We start from the raw sequence: 25,057 nt of genomic DNA, 5'->3' as shown, positions 1-25,057 counted from the left end.
CCTTGAGTTAAAATATAACTGGAGTTGATCAAGGCAAATGCACTAAATGACCACAATGAACTTCTGATGTAATGGAGATAGAAAAAGCAAATATTAATTATTTATAGTTGCATGTTAATGTTTAATGACAAATGTTTTGTAATGAAGCAAATTCAGTAGTCAATGTTTTGTTTGCATAACTGTTCTGTTTGTAAGATATTTGAATAGTAGCAAGAACATTTGTTAGTTAGAGGTTAGTCAGAAAATTCTTCTCAACACAGAACCCAAGATGCATTAATTGCACAGCTTATAATTATTTTATTGATATCATCTTTAAGAAATTTGCATAAGTATATTGATTAACATATTCTCATACATATAATTTCTTAAGTAGATTGGTAATGCACCTAACAAACTCTTATTGATCGAAGCCCTGGGAAGCAGGTAGACAAGAGCCTCCTCCTACACATGTTCCTAGGAAAATAGAAGACTAGCATTTGAGTTGTTAGACTCATAGTTGACAGACTAACCTGAGTGATATTATCTGCTAAGGCAGTCAGTTGTTTCATCTTACCTGTCCACAGGCCCTTCATAAGCCCAAGAAGTAGTTGAATAGCTTGTTATCAGAATCTAGTCCACAAAGGCTCTAAAAAAGTATGTTAGTGCATGCATCTACATTTCCTCCTTTCAAGGACACACTATGACCACCATACCTGAGATCATTAATTTTTGTAAGATTGTATATGCAGGTTCTGGATACTGACATGTGACTTTAGTTTTGGTTGACCTAGGATCAGAAGAACATCAGAAAATAAACTAATTCGAGCTCTTAGATATAAGTAAAAATCTGTAATCAAGTGATCAAAGGATCGGGGTATTTTTAATATTAAAAATTAAATTGATTTACTTAAATTGCTTTAGGTCTCACAGCAAGAATCCTCCAAGTTCTAAGTAGTGTAACTGAGAGAGCTGCACCTTTAGTTTTCTTTTAAAGGTGATGCGAGGGTTTACAGGAGAATTAGTTCAGTGATGGATGAATGACAGGTGTGGCCTGTGATGACGCTGGAACAATGAGAAGAGGTTTTCAATTGATTACATAGAGAATATACTGGATAAAAGAAATTGAATGTCTAAGAATATCATGTGTTTGTTTTAACTCATCAACTTCAAGAGTTCATATGTTCGTACCATCCATTTCTTTCTTGCTTCTTTTTTTTCCCATTACCCTCTTCCCCAGTGTGACAAATGGAACCAAAGTCACTGGGGGAATCAGTAGGGAAACACTGTTATATAGGCTTGCGTATTAGTATATGAACACTCATGTATAGTCATGTGTTCAGGGAGTTGGAAGAGGTTTTGTCTAATGTAGTGATGTTGTTAGCCTCAGGAATCATAGCCTGTTATCAAAATATCCAGTGCAGAAACTGAAAACTTCACTTTCATTTGTTCGTTTGGTAGAGACAGGGTGCCCTTGACTCTTCCCCTAAATATAGATTCTAATCATTGTCCTTGATTGCTTCCCAGATATCTTGAAGATAAGATGTCTGAAGGCATTATACACTTCAGACTTATCAGCAACTGAGAAGCAATTGATCTGGAAACTTCCTCTCTGAGGAATTTCATAGTATTGGAAGTGGCTACATAAGATCTCTAGGGAGAAATGTAATCAGTAGTCCTATTAGCTGTCAGAACTATGATTTATAACAATGACGGTCATGGCAAGATATCCATAATAGCAAAATTGTGGCACTTTTATCTTAGGTGTAATCAAGATAAATCTAACTCTAATTGGATTTGAGGCAAGTGAGTGGTAATGAATTCATGGGTGGTACTCTAAAGCAAGTCAGCTGCCCATGACTGGAGAAATCACAGATCCCAGAAGTAGAGCCTTCTACTGCTGTTTTCCAAAACAAGTATAATTTCTAACTATATGATTAGCACTTATCCTTATAATCAAAGGTAACTGTAGCTCTCATAACTCATCAAGAATCTTTTATTGCAACAAGCGGAAAATATTGTAGAGATCCACAGCTGGTCAAAAAGGAAGAGAATAATTGACCATTGGATTCCCAAAGCCAGTAAGTACACTTAAAGCAGCACCATATCAAAATCAAAGGCAATAGAAATATTTTGGAAAAGATATCAGAAGACCATAAGAGCCAGGGGTCCAGAATTCCTGATGGAAGATGGTGCTATTTGTGTGTGTGTGTGTGTGTGTGTGTGTATGTGTGTATGTATGTATGTTTGTATGTACGTATTATAGGGATATTGCATCCATGAAATCTCACCAGTGTGATTGCCTAAATAAGCCCTCTGTAATGACAGCACCATTTGACCTGCCAACATAGATGGGGAAAATTTCACAGTCTTATTCGTATAGGGAAAACTGTGGGCAATCAATGGCTGTCAAGATGGGAGTGCCAGGTTTCTCCAATATGACCTCCCTGATCTATTATCCAATACTCCATTGTCAGCTCTAAACATGTGTATATAACAAGCATCAAAAATAGGACTCAGTTGGATGGTGATATGGTAGAGGGCAAAGCAGGAGTTGATGGAAGCAGAAATGAGCCGGAAAATTATGAAAATATAGTACCAGCATATGATTTCCTCAAAAATGAAGTATTTCACAAAGGAAACTGATAAATAACACATGTCTGACACAAGTCTTTTTAGGGCATTCAGGACAACCATGACAACCAACACAAGTCTTTTTAGGGCATTCAGGACAACCATGACAACCAGAGTGCTGTATTGATTCAGGAATACCATGGCAATCAGAGTGCTGTGTTATAGACAGGAGCTGGTGGCATACACCTTTAATCCTTGCAGTCAGGGGGCAGAGGCAGGCGGATCTCTGTGAGTTTGGGGCCAGCCTGGTCTACAAGAGCTACTTCCACCACTGGCTCCAAAGCTACAGAGAAACCCGGTGGTGAAAAAAACAACCACAGTGTGCTGTATTGTTGTATGAGAAACAGTGTGAACTTTTTGTGACAGGCAATATGTCATTGATCATTAATGATTCTTAGTGGTTTTTGAAATATTCCTGCTTTGGAAAATGGAACAGGTATAAAACTGAATCTGTAAAAGCCAAGGTAAGAATACAATGCTCCTTATAATAGACAGTTACTTTTACAATGCACACTTTGTCCTGGAATACAAAAATACAATGCCAGCTCACATTTCATTCTCTTTCAAGTAAAATATATTTTAAAATTGGTTATTTTTTTGACTTTTCTAAAACAAACCCGTTTGCTTCCTATCACTCTTTAGCTTGTTATTCATGCCTCAGTTTCCCAGAGCCTTACCCAGAAGGTCCTTCTGGGGGACCCACTGGAAAATCCTTGTATTGGGACCTAACGTATCTGCTTTCATATCCTTAAATCTCCAAAACACCTGTTAGAGGTTAGACAATAATTTATGTCAGATTTCAAAACTTAATATATAGCATTATAGGAATTAGACAATGGATAGCTAAATGTCATTTGAATCCCCTGTCTGCAAAGCAGGTAAGGAGACATTAACAATAAGAACTACCAAAACATAAGGCAGAGTATGGCAACACCATCTATGTTTTTCTTTATATTTCATCAGGTCGAATATCATCATGATTTTTTATGTGCAGTTATGTGCACACATGAAAGAGTTAATGAAACATGAATATATTTTAAAAAGTTTTTATGTTCATACATCATCTGCAAGAATGATGAAAATTTATGTGTATTTACTACAATTCTTCTAATTTTCCATTATTAAATTTATGTCAGTTTAAAAATAATACAGATCTTACTTATATTCATTTGTCCTATTATTTTGATAGGAATTGACACTTGTTTTTTGTTATTCATTACTTATTTTTGACAAATATTCCATATTTACAGTTTTTCTCCATTTACAGGTTCGTTGGAAAAGGTGCCACCATGGATAATCAGAGAATGGAGTTTCTGTCTATCCCATCCTGGCCATAACCTCACAGAGTGTATGTGTTTAAGTTGTTCAGTAAATACTAGTGACTTAGTTGCTGGTATGAAATTCCCCATACTTGTTTTCACCCTTCTGCATATTGAGGAGATTTTGCTTCCAGCACAAAAATAGCATTCACAAAGAGCAACTGACATAATTTCTTTTAACATATAAAAAATAAGTCTAATATTACTCATTTTTGAATGAGGCACAGGTTTTACTTAGGAATTAGAGTTCAGCATCCTCATAGAGAGGGGAGGGAAACCTGGGAAGTCTCAATGCTACTGAAGGTCTGGAAGACTATTAATGCTATACTACAGACATTTTTCCATATCTGCTAACAAAGGTTTAAAATAAACTTTCATTCCCCAAATGTCTAGATTCAAACAAGGCTCAAGAAAAAGGTTTAAGTGACCACTGAGAATTTAGTTATTCTTGGGTAGTTTTGCTTCCAGAGTTTAGATTGCACTCACAATTCCTTGTGATCACGATGTTTATGTCACGGTTATTGTCATCAAAAACACATTCTGTAGAATCTGCCATCTTTATCTTTGTTTCTAACCTGTCTAAGGGCAATTATAATACTTGATTTTACATAAAGGGACCTTCCAGTGTCACCCCTTTACAGACTTTACTAAACTAAGTAGATAATTGACTTCTATGGGGACATCATTTTAATGTTTGTAGAATTTGTGCAAGGGCTGATGCAATTGTGTTGGTCCTTTCTTGTGTTGTGTTATTGATCAGTGACCCTAGAGAAAACACCATGACACCATGTTTCCCAGAGCTCTGTGCAAACTCTTTCATTTCTTGTGGATACAGAAATTGTTTTATTATTGAAGATCCATACCAGAAAAATGCTGTTCAAATCACTACTAATCTAGCAGAAAAATGAAGCATTATTGGGGAGATAATCACCACTGATCAAGCACACAGATGATAATCATTGTTGTCATAATCACCCCATACTCATGGATGTCAGCACTGTGCACTTTCCTAATTTGAACAACAAATATTCTAAGTATTATCTTCTAAAAAATTTTAAATTGCATTATGTTCTACCTCAGGCTCCTGCTGTGGCCCAGCAATCCCATAAACTTTCAGTGTGGCATCCTATCTACTATAGTACATTCGTGAAGGAAAATTCCTGGACTCAACATGGTGACTCCATGTTATATAACCTGTAGAAAATGACAATTCTCACATATCAAGAGCTGCTTATGCCGTGCTAAGTCTAGTAGTGTTAGAAAGTTGAATAGTAGCTTACAAAAGAAGTGCACAACCCATTCAGGCTAGGACAGAGAAACAGTCACCAATATCAATACTTACTACAGCTGAAGATGCTGTACAGACAATTCTAAAACACTCTCTTAGAAATGATGGTCATAGAGTTACCTAAACACAGTAAAAACAATATTGAGAATTCTCTCATTTATAAATAAGATCCACTCACTACTTATTTGTGTCATCATTAGGTTAGTGTCTGACAAAAAAGGGAGTTATAAGAGGAATGGTTTTTGTTGGAGCATATTTTGAGCTTTTGCTGTCCATCATGTTGTTGAATCCATGAGAATCTTCATGTTGGCGAGAGCCTTAACAGCTATTCCTTTTATATTGTGGATCTAAAAGGTGAATATTCTTTGGAAATGTCTGTACAAGCAAACACTTCCTCTTCTAAGTTGACTTTTTGTAGGCTGTTAGGTTATGATAATGAGAATAGTAGCCAACACAGGAAATTAATAATAAGTGGCCTTTTTACTTTGATAGCCTCTCTTTAAGGTACATGTCTTTGTCTAATGGTCTTTTAAAAAAGAAATATGGAAAAATCTGGACATATGAAAATGCAAGACTCTAGAATTCTGTAAGCAAATTCTGTGGGACATTTAGATTGGAGTCCAGAAGACCAGAAATTGACAAAACAAATTGTGAACAGTGTAGGCTGGGTTCATGGAGTTTTGGGAGATGATAATGATTTCTTCAGGGTGTGTGTTAGTTTCTTTATGTTCCATTCTAGTGAAGAATCTGATTGTGTTTTATTTATGTTCTGAAAAATTGAGTAATACTAAGTCCAAAAGCAATGGAATATGTTGTTTGGTAGAAGAAATTTGGAGAATGTTTCACATCTGACCTACTTTTAAATGCAAACATGGAATCTGAACTCTGAAATCTTATTTGTTTGAATGGCAGCAATGTCAGTCAAAACAAAGAATGTGGCAGTTCCTGTATTATGGAGAAACAGGCCATACTTAATTTGTAGGGATAATTGTTTATTCATTGCCTTTAGAGGACATTTGTTGCCTAGACAATCAGCATTAAGTGTTTTTCAGAGGCTACAATTTGCGACAATCCAAATAATCTTCATTCTAATGGGTCTACAGTAATCAGAGATTCAAGTCAAGTACACTTCAAGATTTGGCACCAAAAGAAGAATAGGAATAGAATTATATTTAAAAGCTACTGTGATGTTTTTGAGGCATGTGTGACACATAGAATGAGTAGTCATTCACTGTTGGTGCTATGGTTGCCTCGCCAGTGTATCTCTCCAACATCTAGGGAAGCACTGTAAGAAAATACAGACAAGGCAATAGACATCATGATTAAATGGAGAAAAGAAGGAAGAAAGGTTGGAAGGAGTGAGGGAGGGCGGGGAGGAGGAAAGAAGGAACCAAGTCTCTTTAATATGCAATTTTAGCTAGTTACACAGATCACTAAAGGATTGTCTGTTTACAGTACTCTTCTGAAGATTACATGGCTGCATAATGTGAAACACGTGTCCACACACTATACAATATGAGAGGAGATAAGTTGGAAGGGAAATGAATTTTATATGGAGAGACATTCATAACCTGAGTTGCTACCAAAGAAAAGACAATATTCTGGGAGACCAGAAACAATGGAAATGACTCAAGCTGCAACAGAGGTTAAAATTCAGAAGCCCTGAACCCAAACTCCTGATATCTGCATGAGAAGCTATACAGCCTGTATGGGATCTGTGGAGGCCACATAGAACACTTCCAACCTCACACGATTCTAGTTTCATCTATCATCTTCCTTCTGGCTGACAAACCACCGAGGTACTTCACAAAAAAAGTGAGAGTGGTCATTTTATTGAAATTGTAAAAAAATGTACATAGTGAGAAATTGAATATTTACGTTTCTTAGAACTTGCTGAGGATTGTTTTGTGGGCCTAATTTATGACTGATAGATTCTGGAGAATGTGCCAATTACTGATGGTATAATATATAACCCACATCTATTGTGTAAAATCTATTATCAACATTGGGTAAGTCAGTTGGGTTATGATAATAGATTAATCCCATATTGCATTTGTTGACTTTTTTGTTAATATGATAACCTCAACATCTTATTTTAAATTTATTATAATATTTATGTTAAAAATGTCAATTTTTGTTGGGACTAATTGAGTCCTGGCCTTCAGCTGCTCTTCCCTGCTAGAGCCTTCTAATTGAAGTTACTAAAATCTGTGCTTTACCTAGAGGATCAGAGGATGGGATTTTCACCTGTTGGCCATTGACTGCAGGGTATTTAAGCCTCCATGGTGCTCTTAAAGAAGAGCTTTTTGCTACTAGTGTTTGAATGTCTGTGTGTAGGTCTGTCTCTGCAGGACTGGGACTGATGGAGCATGTGATCAAACCGGACTCTCTGAACGTGGCTGACAAGGAGGACTGACTGAGAAGCCAAGGACAATGGCACTGGGTTTTGATCCTACTCCATGTACTGGCTTTGTGGGAACCTAGTCTGTTTGGATGCTCACCTTCCTAGACCTGGAAGGAGGGGGGAGGAACTTGGTCTTCCCACAGGGCAGGGAACCCTGACTGCTCTTTGGACTGGAGAGGGAGGGGGAGGGAAGTGGGAGGAAGGGAGGAAGTGGAAAATTTTAATTAAAAATAAATAAAAAAAACAAAACAAAAAAGGAAATATCTAGGGCAATATGCTATAATTCTTCATTTATGGATTGCAGAGTCCTGTTGACTGCAAGATACAGGACCCTCAGCTACTTCTCTAACATGTCTACCTGCATGCCACCTCATCCCACCATGATGATGATGAACTGAACCACTGAACTGTAAATGAGTGTCTTTCTTTATAAGAGTTACCATGGTTATGCTGTCTCCTCACAGCAACAGGAATAGCAATAGGTTAATACTGGTTCTGAACCCACTTTTAGGAGTTATTAGTTTATCACATTGAAGATTTTCCTGGGAAAATCCACTCAACTACATATTCTCACTTGAGTTCCTGTTCCATATCACCATCTTGGGACTCTACTTAGGAGGGTTCCTGTGAAGTAGCTGGCTAACTGTATCAGCAGCTTAGTTTATTCAGCCTTACAAGCCAATGGGGTTTGCTACCTCCAGATTGCCATAGAAAGTAAAACTTTGTATCCCAGTTGGTTCAAACTGTAGAGAGCATTCAGGAAAAAATGAGTATGCCTTTTTATTCCACTGTTGCCCAGGTATCAGTTTAAAGTTTCTGCTTTCTTATCTGCAGTTTAATGAAGAAATACCATAACCTCAACCAAAAGAAAATTGTCAGGAATCCTGGCATGAGGGTCTTTGCTTAGAAAGATCTAATGAAGCAGAAAAGTACTCCCATCCATCGATTACTTATCCTAGGGAGCTGTCACAAATACTAGCTGATTGTTTTGACCTCTTTGAAACTCTTACACCCCTATGAAGCACTCAGCTAGCATAACTCATTTGTACCCCAAGAAAGGTTGAATAGTTCATACTCAGAAAAACTACCACCGGGCGGTGGTGGCGCACGCCTTTAATCCCAGCACTCGGGAGGCAGAGGCAGGCGGATCTCTGTGAGTTCGAGACCAGCCTGGTCTACAAGAGCTAGTTCCAGGACAGGCTCCAAAGCCACAGAGAAACCCTGTCTCGAAAAACCAAAAAAAAAAAAAAAAAAAAAAAAAAAAAAAAAAACTACCTAATAACATGAGAAACAAAATGTTAGTGTTCATAAATTTACAACCCCAGGAAACAGCAGGACTACTCACTGATAAGAATGTATCCAACCTTCAAATAACTGTTACAGACGTTGGATTATGACCGGAAGGACTCTGAGCCAAAAAGTGTGCCTTCACTCTTGCGCAAAAAACCCTCACCCTATCTTGCTAGCTGACACTATACAAGGCCCATCAAATGTTATCAGTACAAAGCTCCAACCAAAAGTTATTCAGACATATAATAAATGTTTAAGACTGTGGGGGCTGAGAAATACAGGCCCATTACCCACATTGTCTGGCAGTCAGAGAATCTGAGAGACTAACTGGCACAATCTGCACCTCCAGACACAGGATGGGGTGACCTGCCATCTTTTAAAGTTGGGTAAACTCAGTGCCATCCTGAGGTAGGATGCTAATACAATTCTGCTCCTTCCATTTTAACTATGAGGTCACTTGGGGAAGAGGATTTTTCTGTCTACTTGACAAAGGGGACTTGAGTAAAATATGACTTGAGTCACCCAGCAACCTAGGCAATGGAATGTTAATGAAGCAATAGTTACCTGCTCCCCCACTCTACCTTCATATAAAAGCTGTTGGAAAAATAAACGCAGGTGATTTCCAGATCTGAATAATCACTGCAATTCCCTCCTGGTGCTGTCATGTGATTTTTGTCTTCATTTCTCCCATGTCTCTACCCTGGAATGAAGTGGTTTTTATTGGGCTGGTCCCCAACATAAAACCAAGCTAACAGGGTATAACTTTCATTAGAACGTGTATTTATTTTTATCCCACAAATTTTATGTGTGAAATTTCAGAGAAAATGCTATAAAATTCTGCTTTGGCAGTCTGTTTTTAACAAATTGCTCCTTGTTTGGGTTATGTAGATGACATATGGATGCTCTTTGAAAATGAAGTGAATTTATGATAATAGACATGTGTGACTTCACAGGAGAAAACAGACTTCCAAGGATGGGCCTCTATCAGGCTCATCTTCCTGCTATTTTCCCCTGACCATTGGCCCTCCAAAACTTTCACTTGTCATTAGGTTTTAATGAGGGAAAATTGTGATGCCTTCCTGTGGCAACTTTCCCTGAGATAAAATCTTCCATCTTTTAGGGAAGTTCCTTAAGACCTAGAATATCTTGAGAGAGGAAAAACATTTCATCCTACAGGAAAGCTCTCTAACACTCAGGATGTTCTGATGGATCCTGAAACATCCTATCCTGTAAGACAGCTTCTTGAGTCTAGGAAGTTAGCAACTCAAAATAATTCAGGAACTCTCTGAGACCAACTAGAATCACTTGACATCTTACAATCAGTAAGAATTTTTATGATATACTTTCTTACAAGATGAATAACCTGACGGAGGAAGAGACCATCCAAGCTGTCTGGAAGAATTTTAGGACAACTGAGCAGCTTTTTAGTGAGATTTTTCAAGCTGCCTTCAAGTTGTGCAGTGAGCTCTAGTTTTCAAGATTCCGTGAGACTGATTATAGGGACTTTAACTTTTTGTTGAAACAGAACAACCACAAAATTGTTTTAGCATAGTAAAATTTCTTGACAAAAGTAAGAAAATACTGATATAACAAACATATTACTATATGGATACATTAATGTATCTAATATGGGCGTATTAGAAATAGCCACAAAGGATCGACTGTTCCAAGGATTATATCTGATATCAATCATATAATAATAGTTACAGGATGAGAATAGAATACACAAACAGATTTAAAATATTAGAAGTTAAGTTTCATTTAAGAGTGGCAAATAAATTACTCAAATATTTAAAACAAGGCATTATTTAAATTTTTTAGTATTCAGAGACATGTTCTCAAGCTTATCAGAGACATTCTCTATAGTAACTGAGAACATAATAGAGTCATTTAAATTGTCCCTTAAGAAAATTATTCTCATGTTTAGACTAGCAAACTCTACTCAAACTGAAAATGGGCCTATCTTCCTTTGCTTTCCCCTTCTTTTCTCCACCTCTTCCTTCTTTTGAGACAGTATCCTGTGCACACCATCCAAGCTAACCTTATAAACCTTATAAACTTTAAGAGTAAACATTTATCTTCCCTTGATGAAACTGAATCATCTTACTGAGGACGCTGCTGGGCTCTGATGTCTCTCAGCCAGTGTTAATAAAGTTTTCTGCCTGAAGGATGATTCAACTTTGAAACTTCTCTTCAATCCATCTTCTTCAGTTCTGCTACTATGTAGACATCTGACTTTAAATTCTGGTCTTCTTGACTATACCAACTATGTACTGGGACAATTTGAATAGGCAACTACTTTCAGCTCCATCTTTTGCTTCTGAAGTCACAAAGTGGTGAATGAGACATTGCAATAACTTGGAATATGCATATATAATAGAAAACTTACTTGATATGAAAAGTGAAAACAATAAACTATGTCCTTTTTTTGAGGCAAGGTTTTCCTGTGTATCTTTGGAGTCTTTCCTGGAACTCACTCTGTAGGTCAAGCTGGCTGTGAGTGCACAAAGATCGGATTACCTCTGCCTCCTGAGTGCTGGGGTCAAAGTCATGTTCCACCAGTGCTCTGCATTAAAATAGAATTTTTAATATTGTTGAGAGACCTTGTTGCAGTCAGATAAAGTTTAAATTGTTTCTTTACTCTGAATTAGAGTGTCACGCTTAAATGGCTATTGTGAGGGTACATAGCCCCATCAAGACCTAATCCAATAAGGTTTAAAACAGGACAGTAATCCACACTGCTTCCTCATTGCTCAGATACAAAGACAACCTGCATTGCAGATTAAAATAAAATAGTCACATCTAAAGTCTGAAGCGGTTTCTACACAAGCCTGAATAAATTTATGTCTTACAGGCCACACTATAACCATTCCCAATGCCCTATCCGAAGAGCAAGCTGTGCTCCATAGCCTCTGTCTCCTCGGCCTCCTCCACACTGCACGGGTCACATACTAACAAGTAGTTAGTGCAGAAACTCCTTCTCATAAACACTGAAAATAGATACATCCCTTTGCCTGGTAGGACTGAATCATCTCACTGAAGAAACCCAACTGTTTTCTGATACTCAACTGTCTGCCAGTTTTAAAGTTCTTGCTGAAGGATTATTCAACTTGGGAACTTCTTTTACACCCCTGTTTTCCTATCCCTTCCCAATAATCTTCAATACATAATTTGAGTCCCCTTGGAATTGTGTATAAGAGAACCCATCTAGCCTGTGTGGCAGCTTGTATCAACCCTTTAAGTCAACTTTGTGTTGAAGACTTTGAAACTAGACTCTGTGTGACCCTAGCTTTGGTTACAATTGAACTTCAGGCACTGTTGCTAAGCTCACACGCTCCCCTTGTGCTCTCAGGGTCTTTTGGGACCCCCTCCTGTGCTGACTTGGCACAGCTGAAGGACTTCACCATGGAATGGGTCCAGACCATATATTGTTTCCTAAGCATCCTCATGGGAGGAGATTCCCCAATGGAACCCTGAGGAAGCATTTTCTGACTGGCAACGCTTCCCTGCTTGGTGAGGTGACTGTTAAACTTTTATTAACATGATATTATAAGAAATGTTTGCTGTGAATAAACCGAGTATGTCCAAAAGACAAATCTTGCATGGACATCCTAATTGCCGAGCTCCTCGCAGCCCACTGGCCATGCTGTTTACATCCTCACTCTTACGTGGCTTCCTAATTCAAATCAGTACAACTGATGAGCAAAGCGCAATTTAGAGAGCAACATTCAATTTTAACCCTAACATTAATCTTTGAAAAAAATGCTAACAGGAGAAGCATATTTTTTTGTTTTTTGCCAAATAGTGTATTTCCTAATTCGAACTTTCTTTGTCTCATTCAACATTTTTTTTAGGAAACAGCAGGATCAAGATCATGACGGGGAACTGATAGAACAGCAGACCTGAGCTAGTGGGAGCTCATGACACTGGACCAACAGGTACAGAGCCGGCATGGGACAAATCTAGGCCCTCTGAATGTGGGTGACAGTTGTAAAGCTTGGTCTGTTTGTGGGGTTTCTAGTAGTGGAACCAGGACCTATCCCTGATGCATGAGCTGGCTCCTTGGAACCTATTTCCTTTGTTGGGTTGCCTTGCCCAGCTTTGATGGAGAGGATCCTGTTCCTGTCTCAACTTTATCTGCCTTGGTATGCTGACTCCCATGGGGGACCTGCCCCTTTTAATGGAGGAGGCACTGATAGAGGGTTGTAAGGAGGTGAATGGAGGGAGGGAAAACTGAAGTTTGTGTGGAAAAATGAATGAAAAATAATAATAAAAGCAAACAAACATTAAAGTCAAGTTAACAAATAAAGAAAAACAAAAAGAAAAGACTAGATTTACAACTTTTCCCATCGTTTACAATACAATATCATTCTTTTATTCAAGTCTTCTTAACCTTGTCTTTCCTGTTCTGAGGCAATCATCAGTAGGATATTATGATAAGATGTAGGAATTTTGTCAGTTATTGTTTTTTGAATGAATTGTTGAACTTTCTCCCTCATACACATGTAATTATACAACACCCAGCTATAACCACAACTCGTACAAATATGAAAAGGGCTTTGAGGATGAGATCCATACTTGCTTAAATTTTTATCACATTATTATTTCATAAAAGAATAAGGGTTATTTCCTTGTTTAATTTTTTTCCACAATTTTTTATTGATTCTTTGAATTTCATATCATACACCTCAGGCACACTCATTTCTCACGCCTTTCAGATCTGCCTTCCACCCTTATAACTTCCCTCCCCAAAAGACAATAGAAAATTAAAGTTACAAAAAAGTTTAATGGTAAAATGTGCAGTGTCTCCCACGGTATACTCTTTAAATAGCTTTACTTGTAAAATTTCACTGCAATGAGTCATTGGACTGGTTCAAGGCCTTTGGGCTCTGCTCCACTATCACGGCTGCTCTGGGCTATCCTGTTGCTGCCCTGTGTCATGGAGATCCTGCAACTTTGGTTCTGCAGGACCTGCACCTTGAACTCCAGCAGCTCATAGATGTGGTATGTGTTGGGTGGGCCAGCTCAAAATCTTGGAACCAGGCCTGAGTGGTAACTGAGTTGGTCACCGATGCTATCTCTCCATGATACCCAGGTGAGGCTGGCTTTTCTGTATACACACAATCAGGGCTAACTATTCCAAGCCCATGTCACCAGCGCCAACTTTCTGACACTGACAAAATGATGGGTAAGAATCAGCTTTCCCACACTAATGAGGCCATGCTCATCTACACCTTCGTTTAGGGCTAACTCTTCCTAGCTGCTCAGACAAGTTGCAGAGCTAGCTCACCCTAGTCCTGTGGCCAGCAATTGGTGGGTTTAGTTCGCCCATGAACACACCATCGGGGCCAGCTCTCCCACACTGGCCAGGCAAGGAACAGGGACATCTTTTCTGCACTTTTCTCACTGTCGTTGCTACTGTGTGGTGGCTGGTGAGGGGCTGGATCAGCTCAGCACCATACTCAGACAACATCATGGCCTCAAATGGGAGCCCAGACCAAGGAGGTCCACATTGCATGGACATTGTTTCAGAACCCCTGCTACAGAAGAGCCATGGCCTTCTGCAGCAGCACAGGTCCAGATAACACCATGGCTTCTGATAGCAGTACAGGGCTCCTTCACCAGGCCGTTCCTTTTTGTCTTCAAGTCTACAGTCCCACCTCTCCTCACAGAGAAAAAACTGCTCCCACTTCCCTTTCTGTCTCACCTCTCCACCACATATTTGCTCATCATAATGCTGCATGCCCTGAATCATACCCAGGCCTCTCCTTAGTTTTCAAATTTTCATTTTTGTTTATTTTTATTCTAGAAAGAAGAGGTTTATTTCATCTCATAGCTTCCTGTCCATTGCTGAGGAAATGTAGGCCAGGGGTTCAAGGCAGGACTGAAGAAGATACCATAGAGGAAATATGCTTACTAGGTTGTTCCTTATCATTTGCTCAACTTTTTTTCATTATGTCTTTTATTTTGTGAGATTGTAATATAATTGCATTATTTCTTCCTTCCCCTCTAATGACGATATGCCTTGATAGAGTAATCAGTGAATGTTCAGAAGGCCGTTCATAAACTGGAACGATGCTGAAATGTAGTTCATGTGCCGTCTCTACTCGCTCTTCATTTTCTTTCCTGTTGTTACAAACTTTCGATAAATGAATAAGAAGGATTTTATGGAAAGGAAAGCTATGGCTGCCACACAGGCCAGTAGAAATCCAATCACATCCAGAGAGTGGTACTGGTACCAGGTGAGGTTGTGTGCAAGTGGCCTCAGGTGCTTGGCCCCTTTGTGGCGCATGACAAACTCAATCCAGAATATTACTCTGTCCAGCGGTTTCATGGGCTGGTCATGATGAATGGTGGACAACCACATAGCATTCTCCTTATAGCTGATAGAAGGAGAATAGACATTAACTTACATAAGAAATGAAAAATGCACATGTGTAAACTTTTGTGTAAACATTAAAGTTAATCACACCATATAGAAGGAAAATATATTTTGTTTCATGTTCAGAGGCATGTCTGAGTTCCTTGAGCATGCAATATTAACCATTTAAAAAGAAAAATAATAAAGATCAAATATTCCTAAAGTAGAGTTTAGGGACAGCTAAGTCTTAAATACAAAATAAATCAAAATGAGATATTATTTGAGTATATAAAGCTTCAGTTATCCATAAGCAATCATTAGTAATTTTTGTGTGCAAAATGTGTACTAGTTTCAGGATGTATAAGTAGAAGAAAAATCACTCTTGAGTCCTCATGGTGGTGCATATCTGGGTAAAGTTGATAAAGATTGAAATATGATTTTATGGTACATCTATCAATGATTAGTGGTTTTAATTACCAACGTGTCCTGGTTCTTATAAATTAGATCTGATACCTGTTCCTCATTGCTTTTACATTTTTCTAATTAAGGTCTTCAAATATTTGATAACATTAATAGGAAGAATAATTTTCTACTCTGTTACTGTATTGAATTTTTTATTACTTTTATGATTCTTATTGTAATGTATAATCACAATAAATTTTTGCTATTACTTTTAAATATGTATGTGAGAGAGTATATGTGTAAAGTGTGTAAACTGTGTGTGTATGTGTTTGTGTGTGTGTGCGTGTGTCTATGTGTGTCTGTGTGTTTTTTTATGAAATCTACTTGAGTTAGAGTTACAGATGTTTGCAACCAACTGATATAAGTGTTGGGAACAGAACTCTGGTCCGCTGCTGGGGTAGACCTTCACTTATCCACAGAGCCATCTTTCAAGCCTAAGTTTTAGTCTTATTCTTGATATTTGTTTTCTGTTATCATTGTAATTTTAGAAGTATGAATTGTAACAATTTCACACTGAAAATCAAATACAAGGTGTACTTGATTCTAATGCTGAAATAATTATTGATGAGCATATAAAGGAGAAGGGTTATAAAGACAAGTCATCAACTCTGATGTCAGTTTATTGCAGCAAAAGTTGCAATTGTAATAATGGTAACTTACTCTCTTTTTATTTACAAAGCAAAATGAGAGAATTATGAATTTATTCTTATTAAATAATCATCCTTTCTTACTATGCATCTTACATTTGTTTAAAATTTAAGTTGTAACTTATCTAATTTGGAAATGAGAAGTGGGGAAACTCCTTAGGGAAGGGTAAGGAAGGTTAATACAAAAGAAAAACAGACAGTAATAAAGTACCAATAAAGATATCAGAAAAAGGCATGAAAAATTTTACTATTAATAATTTATTCACTTCTCCCACAACACATACAATTTTATGTATAAATATACATATATAATTTTAATGATCTTTTCTTCTTCTGGACTGATGGTGATCAATCGAAGAGTCAAAGATCACCTTACACAAACCTCAATACCAAATATGAGAAATCTTCCTTTTAAGAGATTGGCCAAGTCTGTCAAAGAAACTCCCTAAACATAGAGCCTATTGGTGGTGCTTATTCTTCAATGGTGGAAGGTAAGTTTCTATTGCTGAATGAACATTCAATTCAGAAGCAGAGCCGAGAGACCTCTCAGCTGGAACTGACTTGACATCACCCTACCTGAAAACTAGCTTTTGTGGTATAAAAAAGTAGAGAGGATTGAAAGATTTTAAAATCCAGAGGGAAGTGCTGTGAAGTTGTTTCTTTGATAAACTACACTCATGAAGTCTCAACAACATGAGTACCTAAACAAGATCTAAATAATGATGACACCTATAGTATTTTTAACAATATAGGTCCCTAACAAAATCAGAATAAGTATAAAACCTATACTCATTCTCAAAAACATAGGTTCTTAACAAAATCTGAATAAGTGGGACATTTATAGTCTTTCTCAACAATATAGGTTCCCTAACAAAATCTGAATAAGTATTACATCTATACTCATTCTCAAAAACATAGGACCCTAACAAAATCTGTATAAGTAGGATATCTATAGTTGTTCTCAACCAAATAAGTCCCTAAACAAGTACTTGATGTGGATCTTTTTGTGTAAACATTAAAAATAATTAATAGTATTATCCAAGTATTCTGTGAATAAGATTTCTTAATAAAGAAGCCCAAGACAAGGCTAAACAGAGCTAGGCAAGTAAAACTAAGCTGAATTCTGAAGAAAGAAGGTAGAGCCAGAGAGAAGTCATGAAGCCCCTGGAGGAGATAAATAGCAGGCTTTTAATGGTAGGCCAAAACCACATGGCAATACACAGATTAATAGAAATGGGTAAATTTAAGTTATAAGAGCTAACAAAAATGTGCATAAGCTAATAGGGAAAATGGTGTTGTAATTAATATAGTTTCTGATTGGTCATTTTGAGTCTGAGTGACTGGGAACAAACAAGCTTCTTCCAAAAGATCTGAATAAGGATTACACAAGTAGCCATGCTAACATGAAAAGAAGTAGATTTCACTCTGGTCCTAACTCCTCATGAAAATTTTAAAGGCACTGAAATAATGTTAAAAGTTGGAAAGAAATGTTCTTTTTCTAAAAAAGTCCTTTTTTGGAAAGAGTTTCCAAATGGATTTCTTAATAAAAGAAAAATAATTATCAACATATTAATTTGTTTCATTGTAATAAGTTTTCATTATTTAAATTTATCCTAAGACAGGTTGCATATTTAAATATCTAACCATACACTTACTTTTATGTTAATATCTATGCTATTTTGATGTATTACAACTTCCACAAAAGTTACCTATCTCTTTTATAACATTTAATTTCTCTGTTGTAATATTTTCCTATGGCTTCTAGGTGTACGATATCTGGTACTACCTCTAACATTTCATTGTTGCAAGGAGGGCTGCTTGTTGATACCTGGTCACCCAGCTAGCTTAGACCTGAAATAATCACACAGAAACTGCATTAATTAAATCACTACTTGTCCCATTAGCTCTAGCTTCTTATTGGATAACTCTTACATATTAATTTAACATATTTCTATTAATCTATATATCACCATGTGGCCGTGGCTTACCAGCAATTTTCTAGCATGTCTATATCCGGAAAAGGGGAAATGGTGTGGGAATTCCTTCTGTCTATATGTTGCTTTTATTGGTTAATGTATAAACCTTTTGGGCCTATGGCAGGGAAAAAATAATTAGGCTGTGAAAGCTAGGCTGTATGATGGGAGAAGGAAGATGGAGTCAGAGAGATGCTATGAAGCCGCTGGAAATAGATGTGATGAAACTTTGTTGGTAGGCCATGACCTCGTGGTAAGATATAGGTCAAGAGAAAGAGGCTAAATTAACAAGAGTTAGCCAATAGGAAGCTAAAGTTAATGGGCCAAGAAGTGATTTAATTAATACACTTTCTGTGTGATTATTTTGGGTCTAGATGGATAGGACCCAAGAAGTGGCTCTCCTGTCCAACAAATTGGTGTCAATGGAGTGGACTAAAATCCATGTAAAATGTGAGATAGCTTGAAAAGGAATTCTATACACAAAAATACAGTATTTAACACAGCTTCTTGCTGTTTGTTGTCAGTGTGTTGCGGTTTCCTTATGAGAGGAAATTCTGATTCAGTTGTGATCATTTTGAAATGCCAGCTTTCTGGCCTTGCTGCCAGTGCTAACCCTAGCTCTTTTGGGAGACTTATATTTGGATAGGGTTTGTGATCATACTGCTGCAACTTCCTTAATGGCAGCATGGACTGGCTGTGTGCCTGAGAATGGGGATGTGGGCATGGCTCTCAGAGGCAGCAAACAGCTGTGCCCTGCTGGCCTGTGCCAAGCAAGCAGGAAGTTTCATATATATCATAGTAATTTCACAGCTTGAGTTTTAGACTGGACAGGCAAGCAGGTAGTACCATATATACCATAGTAATAGCACAGTTAAGGTTTTAAGAAGCCCTGAGTAATTTAAGAAGTACTCCTGGACAGTAAAGAATTATAGATACAAAATAGGACAGATTCAGAAAGAAAAGACGTCTAAATGGGTCATAGTGTTGGATAAATGTACGTAGCCTTAGGAGAGAGAAAGAAAATTGTATAGAGAGTTGTAAATAAGGAAATCATATAAAAAAGTCTTTAAAGAGACAGAGTATAGGCAGTCATAGAATAAAAGGAGTAAAGAAAAATAAGCCACGTAAAGATAATGGAAAATTCACAGAGAGTCTGAATTAAGTATATTATTTTGTTGTCTTTGAGTTGTTTTTACTGTAAAGGAGCTAAGTACAGAGAGACATTTTTGGTATGGGCTGCTAAGATAAACCAGTATGTATATTATAAAGGTATCACAATTTACAAATTTGGGTTAAAGGATGTGCTGCCTTGGAAAAGAGGCTCTTTTCTTGTTTCCACAGAGGTTGAGAACCTATGGATTGCTTCCAGACTGGTGTTGATGATAGACCAAGACCCCCTGAAAGGTTGCCTCGAACACCCCTCAAAAATTACTATGTCCAATAAACAGCAGGAAGCAGATTGGAGAAAAACTACACTCAAATACCTAAATATTATTTATAAATTTGTCTTTATATTTAAAGGGGGATCTGGTATAGACATTTGCAATTGTATGAATCTTCTTTATTAATGCAAATCTAAGGTCAATCATATTATATGTATATTTCTGCTCTTGATTAAGGTATTGTGATTGTGTTGTTCATTTAATAATGTAATGTATAAGTAAGAAATATAGGTTAATAGTCAGCTATAATAGTCAGGCTTGTAGTCATGTTAGGTTATATATATATATATATATATATATATATATATATATATAGAGAGAGAGAGAGAGAGAGAGAGAGAGAGAGAGAGATTTTATCATTTTGGTATTCTTAAAATCTTTCAGAGATCTTCAGAATATGACATTTAAATGTTTTAAGAAATTATGACTTTTCATGACGAGACACATCGGCACCTGGCAGCACAAGCTACTTCAAGAAGAAGATGGGCATTAAAGAGGCTGCTTATAAAGTTTGTTAGTCAATTGGGCAAGAAACTGCTCTTGCGTGGCCACATAAATGGACATGCAGGAGCCACAGAGAAAAGACTGCTGAACTTGCCTAAAGGTGAGATGATTCTTTGGGGTTGCTGCTACATTAAAAAGTCTGCCAGACATTCTGCAGGACACAGAAGAACATTATGTGCAACTGACAATATAGGCAGAAGTATCTTTAAGAGTTCATGAAAAAGTGTGCTGGGTAATATGGGCCTGTAGGCTGAAGATGCCCCAACAATACAGAACCTTGGGTGATTATCCAGGCAGCGAGATGTCCCTTCAATTCTACAGTTTTAGAAATTACTTACATTGCACCTCCTGTTTACTTAGACAATGTCATATCCTTCTGGAGTCTTTGATGGAGTTGAAGAATTTATACTTATAGTTTTCGTTAGTTATGATAAAAGATAAAGTACGTATAAAATTGTAACTATAATTCTTACTTGAGAACTTTTATTGAATGTAATTTTACTATGTTAAAGTGTTAAATCCTTTCTTTTTGTTTAAACAGAAAAAGAGAAATGGTTGGAGATGGGGTCAATTTTTCTGTCTCTGCCTCCTAGCTAGCTTATACTTGAAATAATCACATGGATGCTGTATTCATCAAATAACTGCTTGGCCCATTAGCTCTAATTTCTTATTGGTTACTTCTTACATCTTAATTTAACCCATTTCTATTCATCTGTGTGTAGCCCCGTGACTGTTGCTTACTGGGAGGATTCTAACTAGCATCCATCTCAGGCAGGAGATCCAAGATATCTGCCACTTTCCCCTTCTTCCCAACATTCAGCTCTGTCTTCTCTGCCTACCTAAGATCTGCCCTATCAGGCCGAGTAGTTTCTTTATTTATTAACCAGTGAAAGCAACACATAAACAGAAGACCTCCTGCACTCCTACAATTCTTGCTTGATAACTGTTTTACTAAATGTAATTTTACTATGGTAAAACCTTCCTTTTTATTTAAACAGAAAAGGGAAAATGGTCATGGAGGTCCTTCTGTCTGTGTGTTGCTTTTATTGGTTAATGAATAAAGAACTGGCTTGGCCTACAGCATGGGAGGAAGAAGTTGGAGTCAGAGAAAGTAACTCTGGAGACAGATGTGCTGAAACTTTGCTTATAAGCCACTGCCATGTTGTGATATTCAGATTAACATAAATGGATTAAATTAAGAAAAAAGGATTAGCCAATAAAAAGTTAGAGATAATGTGTCAAGCAGGGATATCATTAATATAGTTTCTGTTTGATTATTTCGGGTCTGGGTGGCAAGGAACAAATAAATGGCTCTCCCCTCCAATATTTTATTTCATTTCACTTATTGGCTATTTAAGTTTCATACTACTTTTAAACTCTGACCAATTACTTTACAAAAAATAATTGTAAATAAAAATTGTGCAGAGCTGGTGGCATATGCCTGTTGGACACGCTGTTTGGATGATTAAGTAGAAGGATTACACATTGAGGACAAGTATGATTTACATAGAAAAGAAATATAAAGCACAACATGGAAATAAAACGTAACAAGAAAGGGACAAAAACCTATGACACTGAATCATACCCTAATTTGTCTCTGCACCTTCCATTATTTTTGCCTTCAGGTTAATTCTTGCTCTTTTGGCCTTCAGCGAGAATCATAATTAATGATAAACAAATACCAATATATATACATTTCAAAAGGTATACTCACAAAGGATTATCTATGACCGCCTTCAGTGCATTGAGCAAATCTGCCCTTTTCATTGTTCTGAAATCTAATGAAATAGCTGCTCCTTTGGCCACTATGTAGGCAATGTTATCATGTTGCTCTCCAAACAAAGGAATGCCAATCATAGGGATTCCAAAATGGATCGCCTCATAGATTCCATTGGCTCCACCATGAGTTACAAAGGCTTTGGTTTTTGGATGGCCTAGAATAAGATGAATTCAGGTTGACATTAATTAGCAGTCTTACACATGAGACTTATAAATGAAAAATATACACTATCAGGAACTGAAAGGAGATTTTCTAAATGAAGATTATTTTTACTTAATTTGATTTATTAATTTAATTTACCACACAACTTCTGGTTCCCCTCACTTTTCATCCCAAGAAAACCTATGTGAAGATTCTAATATTCATAAACTTGGTGAAATGTTTTCTTGTCTCAGAGCAAGAAGAAACTAAATTTACAGAGAGATATTTTGCAAAAATTGCTTTGGACTTGAGAGTTGAACTATGAAATTCTAATTTCCAGTTGAACACATGGGATACATGGTAGCTAAGAGAAAATGAATATTAAAAGTGACCAACTGCCCACCAGAAGTTGTTATCTTAAATAAATAATACAATCACTAAGTGCAATATAAGGATTTTGAGGTCAACTTAGATAGGTTTTGAGAGTCTTACCTAGAAGGTCATTCTGGGGAAGCCATTTGTAAACTCTGGTATTGGATCCTAAGGTGTCTGGTGTTTTGCCCTCAAATCTCCAAAGAGCCTGTTAAAGATTAGATCATCTTTATTGCTGGAGCCAAATTTATCATTACACAGACTAAATAAATTATATTTAGGAATATAAATATATATAATATGCATATGTGTATGTAACAGCATTCATAAAAATGATGCTTTGAATTTGAAAGTGAGCAAGAAGAATGGATATGAGAGGGTTTGAAGGAATAATGAAAAGGGAGAAATGATACAAAAACAGAAATTGTAAAAATAGATCTTTTTATGTTTAAATATAACATAGGGAAATACCTCCCATAAAAATGGAAGAAGGCATCAGAAAAGGTCAATATTGAGAACTCTAGAGAGACTGAGAAGAAGATTGTGCCAGCAGAGTCTGTATTTATTTTTACAGTCAGGCAGGTTAAACATAATCATCATTTTTCTAAGCAGAGATGTTTAGACAAATGAGATAGCTAATGATGCATGAAAATATTTAACACACTCCCATGGAGATATAATTCAATCACAGAGAAGAGTGGCACATTATTAATAACTCATGTTTTATATGAACATATTTTGACAGTTCTAATAGTCTACTTTTAACACTGTTATATTTTAAATGCTTTTGAGGGGTTACTTTTATTCACTTGTTCTATGTTATTTTCATTGAATTTCATGATTTTAAGCTTTTATTATTTATTCATGACAAATATTCCTAATCCACAATTCTGTCTCATCTGAAGTTCTTTGAAACAGTGCCATTGTGCTAACCAATTGGAATATGGAATCATCTGGCCCTTCCAGGGAGTAATTTTGCATAGTGTAGTTTTGGAACATGATCCCGGAATGGAGTCACATGAGCAGAATTCTGAGTGCTTGAGAGAGCACTCTAAGAAAACAAGACAAGTGTCTTGTGACCTCAATTTCTTCAAAATGCTAATATTTCTTTGGTAAGTGTGTTTTACCCTCCTTCCAGGTAAAACAGATAGAGTGGATCTATTTTAGGTTAACCACCACTGCTTGCTATTGTCATTCACATAAAGTTTAAACCGCCCTTTATGCACTTCTGTTGTGCTTTGATAGAAAATGACCCCTAAGGGAGTGGCAATATCAGGAGGTGTGGCCTTGTTGGAGGAAGGATGTCACTGTGGGGTGGGCTTTGAGATCTCTTTGCCTCATGCTTATATTAGTGTGACTTTCAGTCGACTTCACGATCAGAATTGCTAATGAAAATATTTAGTTATTGAAAATGAAAGGATTAGGAAGAGTTACAAGGGATTATGGAACCCATATTCCAATGTGGACAAGAATATAAACATGACGGGTTTTTCATAAGAGTCAAAATTATATAAAATCTAGTGACCCTGTCTGGTCTGTTTCTAAAGAAAAGATATGGGTTCTTCACAAGTCGACAGAGATCAGTGGAGAATAGGCACATAGAGATCTCTTTTTTTCCCTGAAATTCTCTTGGTATTATTATTAAAAAATAATCAGGCAAATAGAAATGTTTGAATGACTTATGAAATCTTAATGCCACCATGTGGTCAATGGGAGACTTACAGTCTGGTTTACCTATAGACTGTTATTGTTAAAGATTGGCCTTTATAGTTTTGTATTTAAATGCTTGCTTTTATACTATACATATTCATTCTGATAATAAGGTTTGTTTTGGTTTTTCCCTGCCTTCATTCAATCATAAGAAATTTAACTCTGATATCTGTAATGTATTACTTTCAAGGCATGACATAATTCTCTATTATGTGTCTATTCTATGCAGGGAAGGATTTAGAGCCTGTGAAGAAGGACTTTTCTCAGGCTTATGTTTGTTAAATTCAAACCTGGGACTTCCTTTTCCCTGCAAGATGTAGCATGCTCAGGCTGAGCACCATGTTTGCCTGCATGGTGACATTCTTCCCTTAATAATGATAATGGTTAAATGAGCTACCACATTTAAGTGTATTTTTCATTACAGATGCCATGGTCATGATGTCTCTCCAGAGCAATGAAAACCTAAGTAAATCTCTATGGAAAATCATATTGTGACACATGGCTTATCATACTGATAATATACATCTTCAACTCAAGTGACCTTTACTCATATTACCTTTTTAAACCCTCAGAGTATACATTGACTGCTTCTCTGAATAGAGTTCACTATTCCTTATGATTATAACCCCAAGTTTCCAAGAGAAGGTGCTTTAGATGAAGAAGTATCTGACAAAGGCATATAAATACGGGGAGGAGATCCCCATTCAATTTGGGTCACTTAGGCATTGATTTGAACTATTATAAAATACTAAAT

The 25,057-nt window shown here is 36.8% G+C and overlaps 1 protein-coding gene across 3 annotated transcripts in view; it reads right to left on the bottom strand.

The window, feature by feature from the left end:
- Positions 1-4,748: 4,748 nt before the first annotated feature.
- Positions 4,749-25,057, bottom strand: part of LOC119807732 (UDP-glucuronosyltransferase 2B17-like) — a 30,349-nt gene continuing 10,040 nt past the window's right edge. The window contains exons 4-7 of one of the 3 annotated variants that reach the window (XM_038319847.1): positions 22,714-22,801; positions 22,015-22,234; positions 11,301-11,477; positions 4,749-5,337 (exon numbers count right to left, since the gene is read on the bottom strand). In XM_038319847.1, coding sequence (XP_038175775.1) covers positions 11,327-11,477; positions 22,015-22,234; positions 22,714-22,801 — 459 coding nt within the window. In that variant the 3' untranslated portion in view covers positions 4,749-5,337; positions 11,301-11,326. Of the gene's footprint in view, positions 5,338-6,188; positions 6,503-11,300; positions 11,478-13,260; positions 15,295-22,014; positions 22,235-22,713; positions 22,802-25,057 lie in introns of those variants that run through there. The other 2 variants (XM_038319855.1, XM_038319840.2) reach the window with 2 other exon arrangements.

Source organism: Arvicola amphibius, chromosome 1 (genome assembly GCF_903992535.2).
Source record: "Arvicola amphibius chromosome 1, mArvAmp1.2, whole genome shotgun sequence".
NCBI classification, from domain to species: Eukaryota; Metazoa; Chordata; class Mammalia; order Rodentia; family Cricetidae; genus Arvicola; species Arvicola amphibius.
Note: the sequence above shows the minus strand (reverse complement) of the source record. Positions and strands in the feature narration are given on the sequence as shown.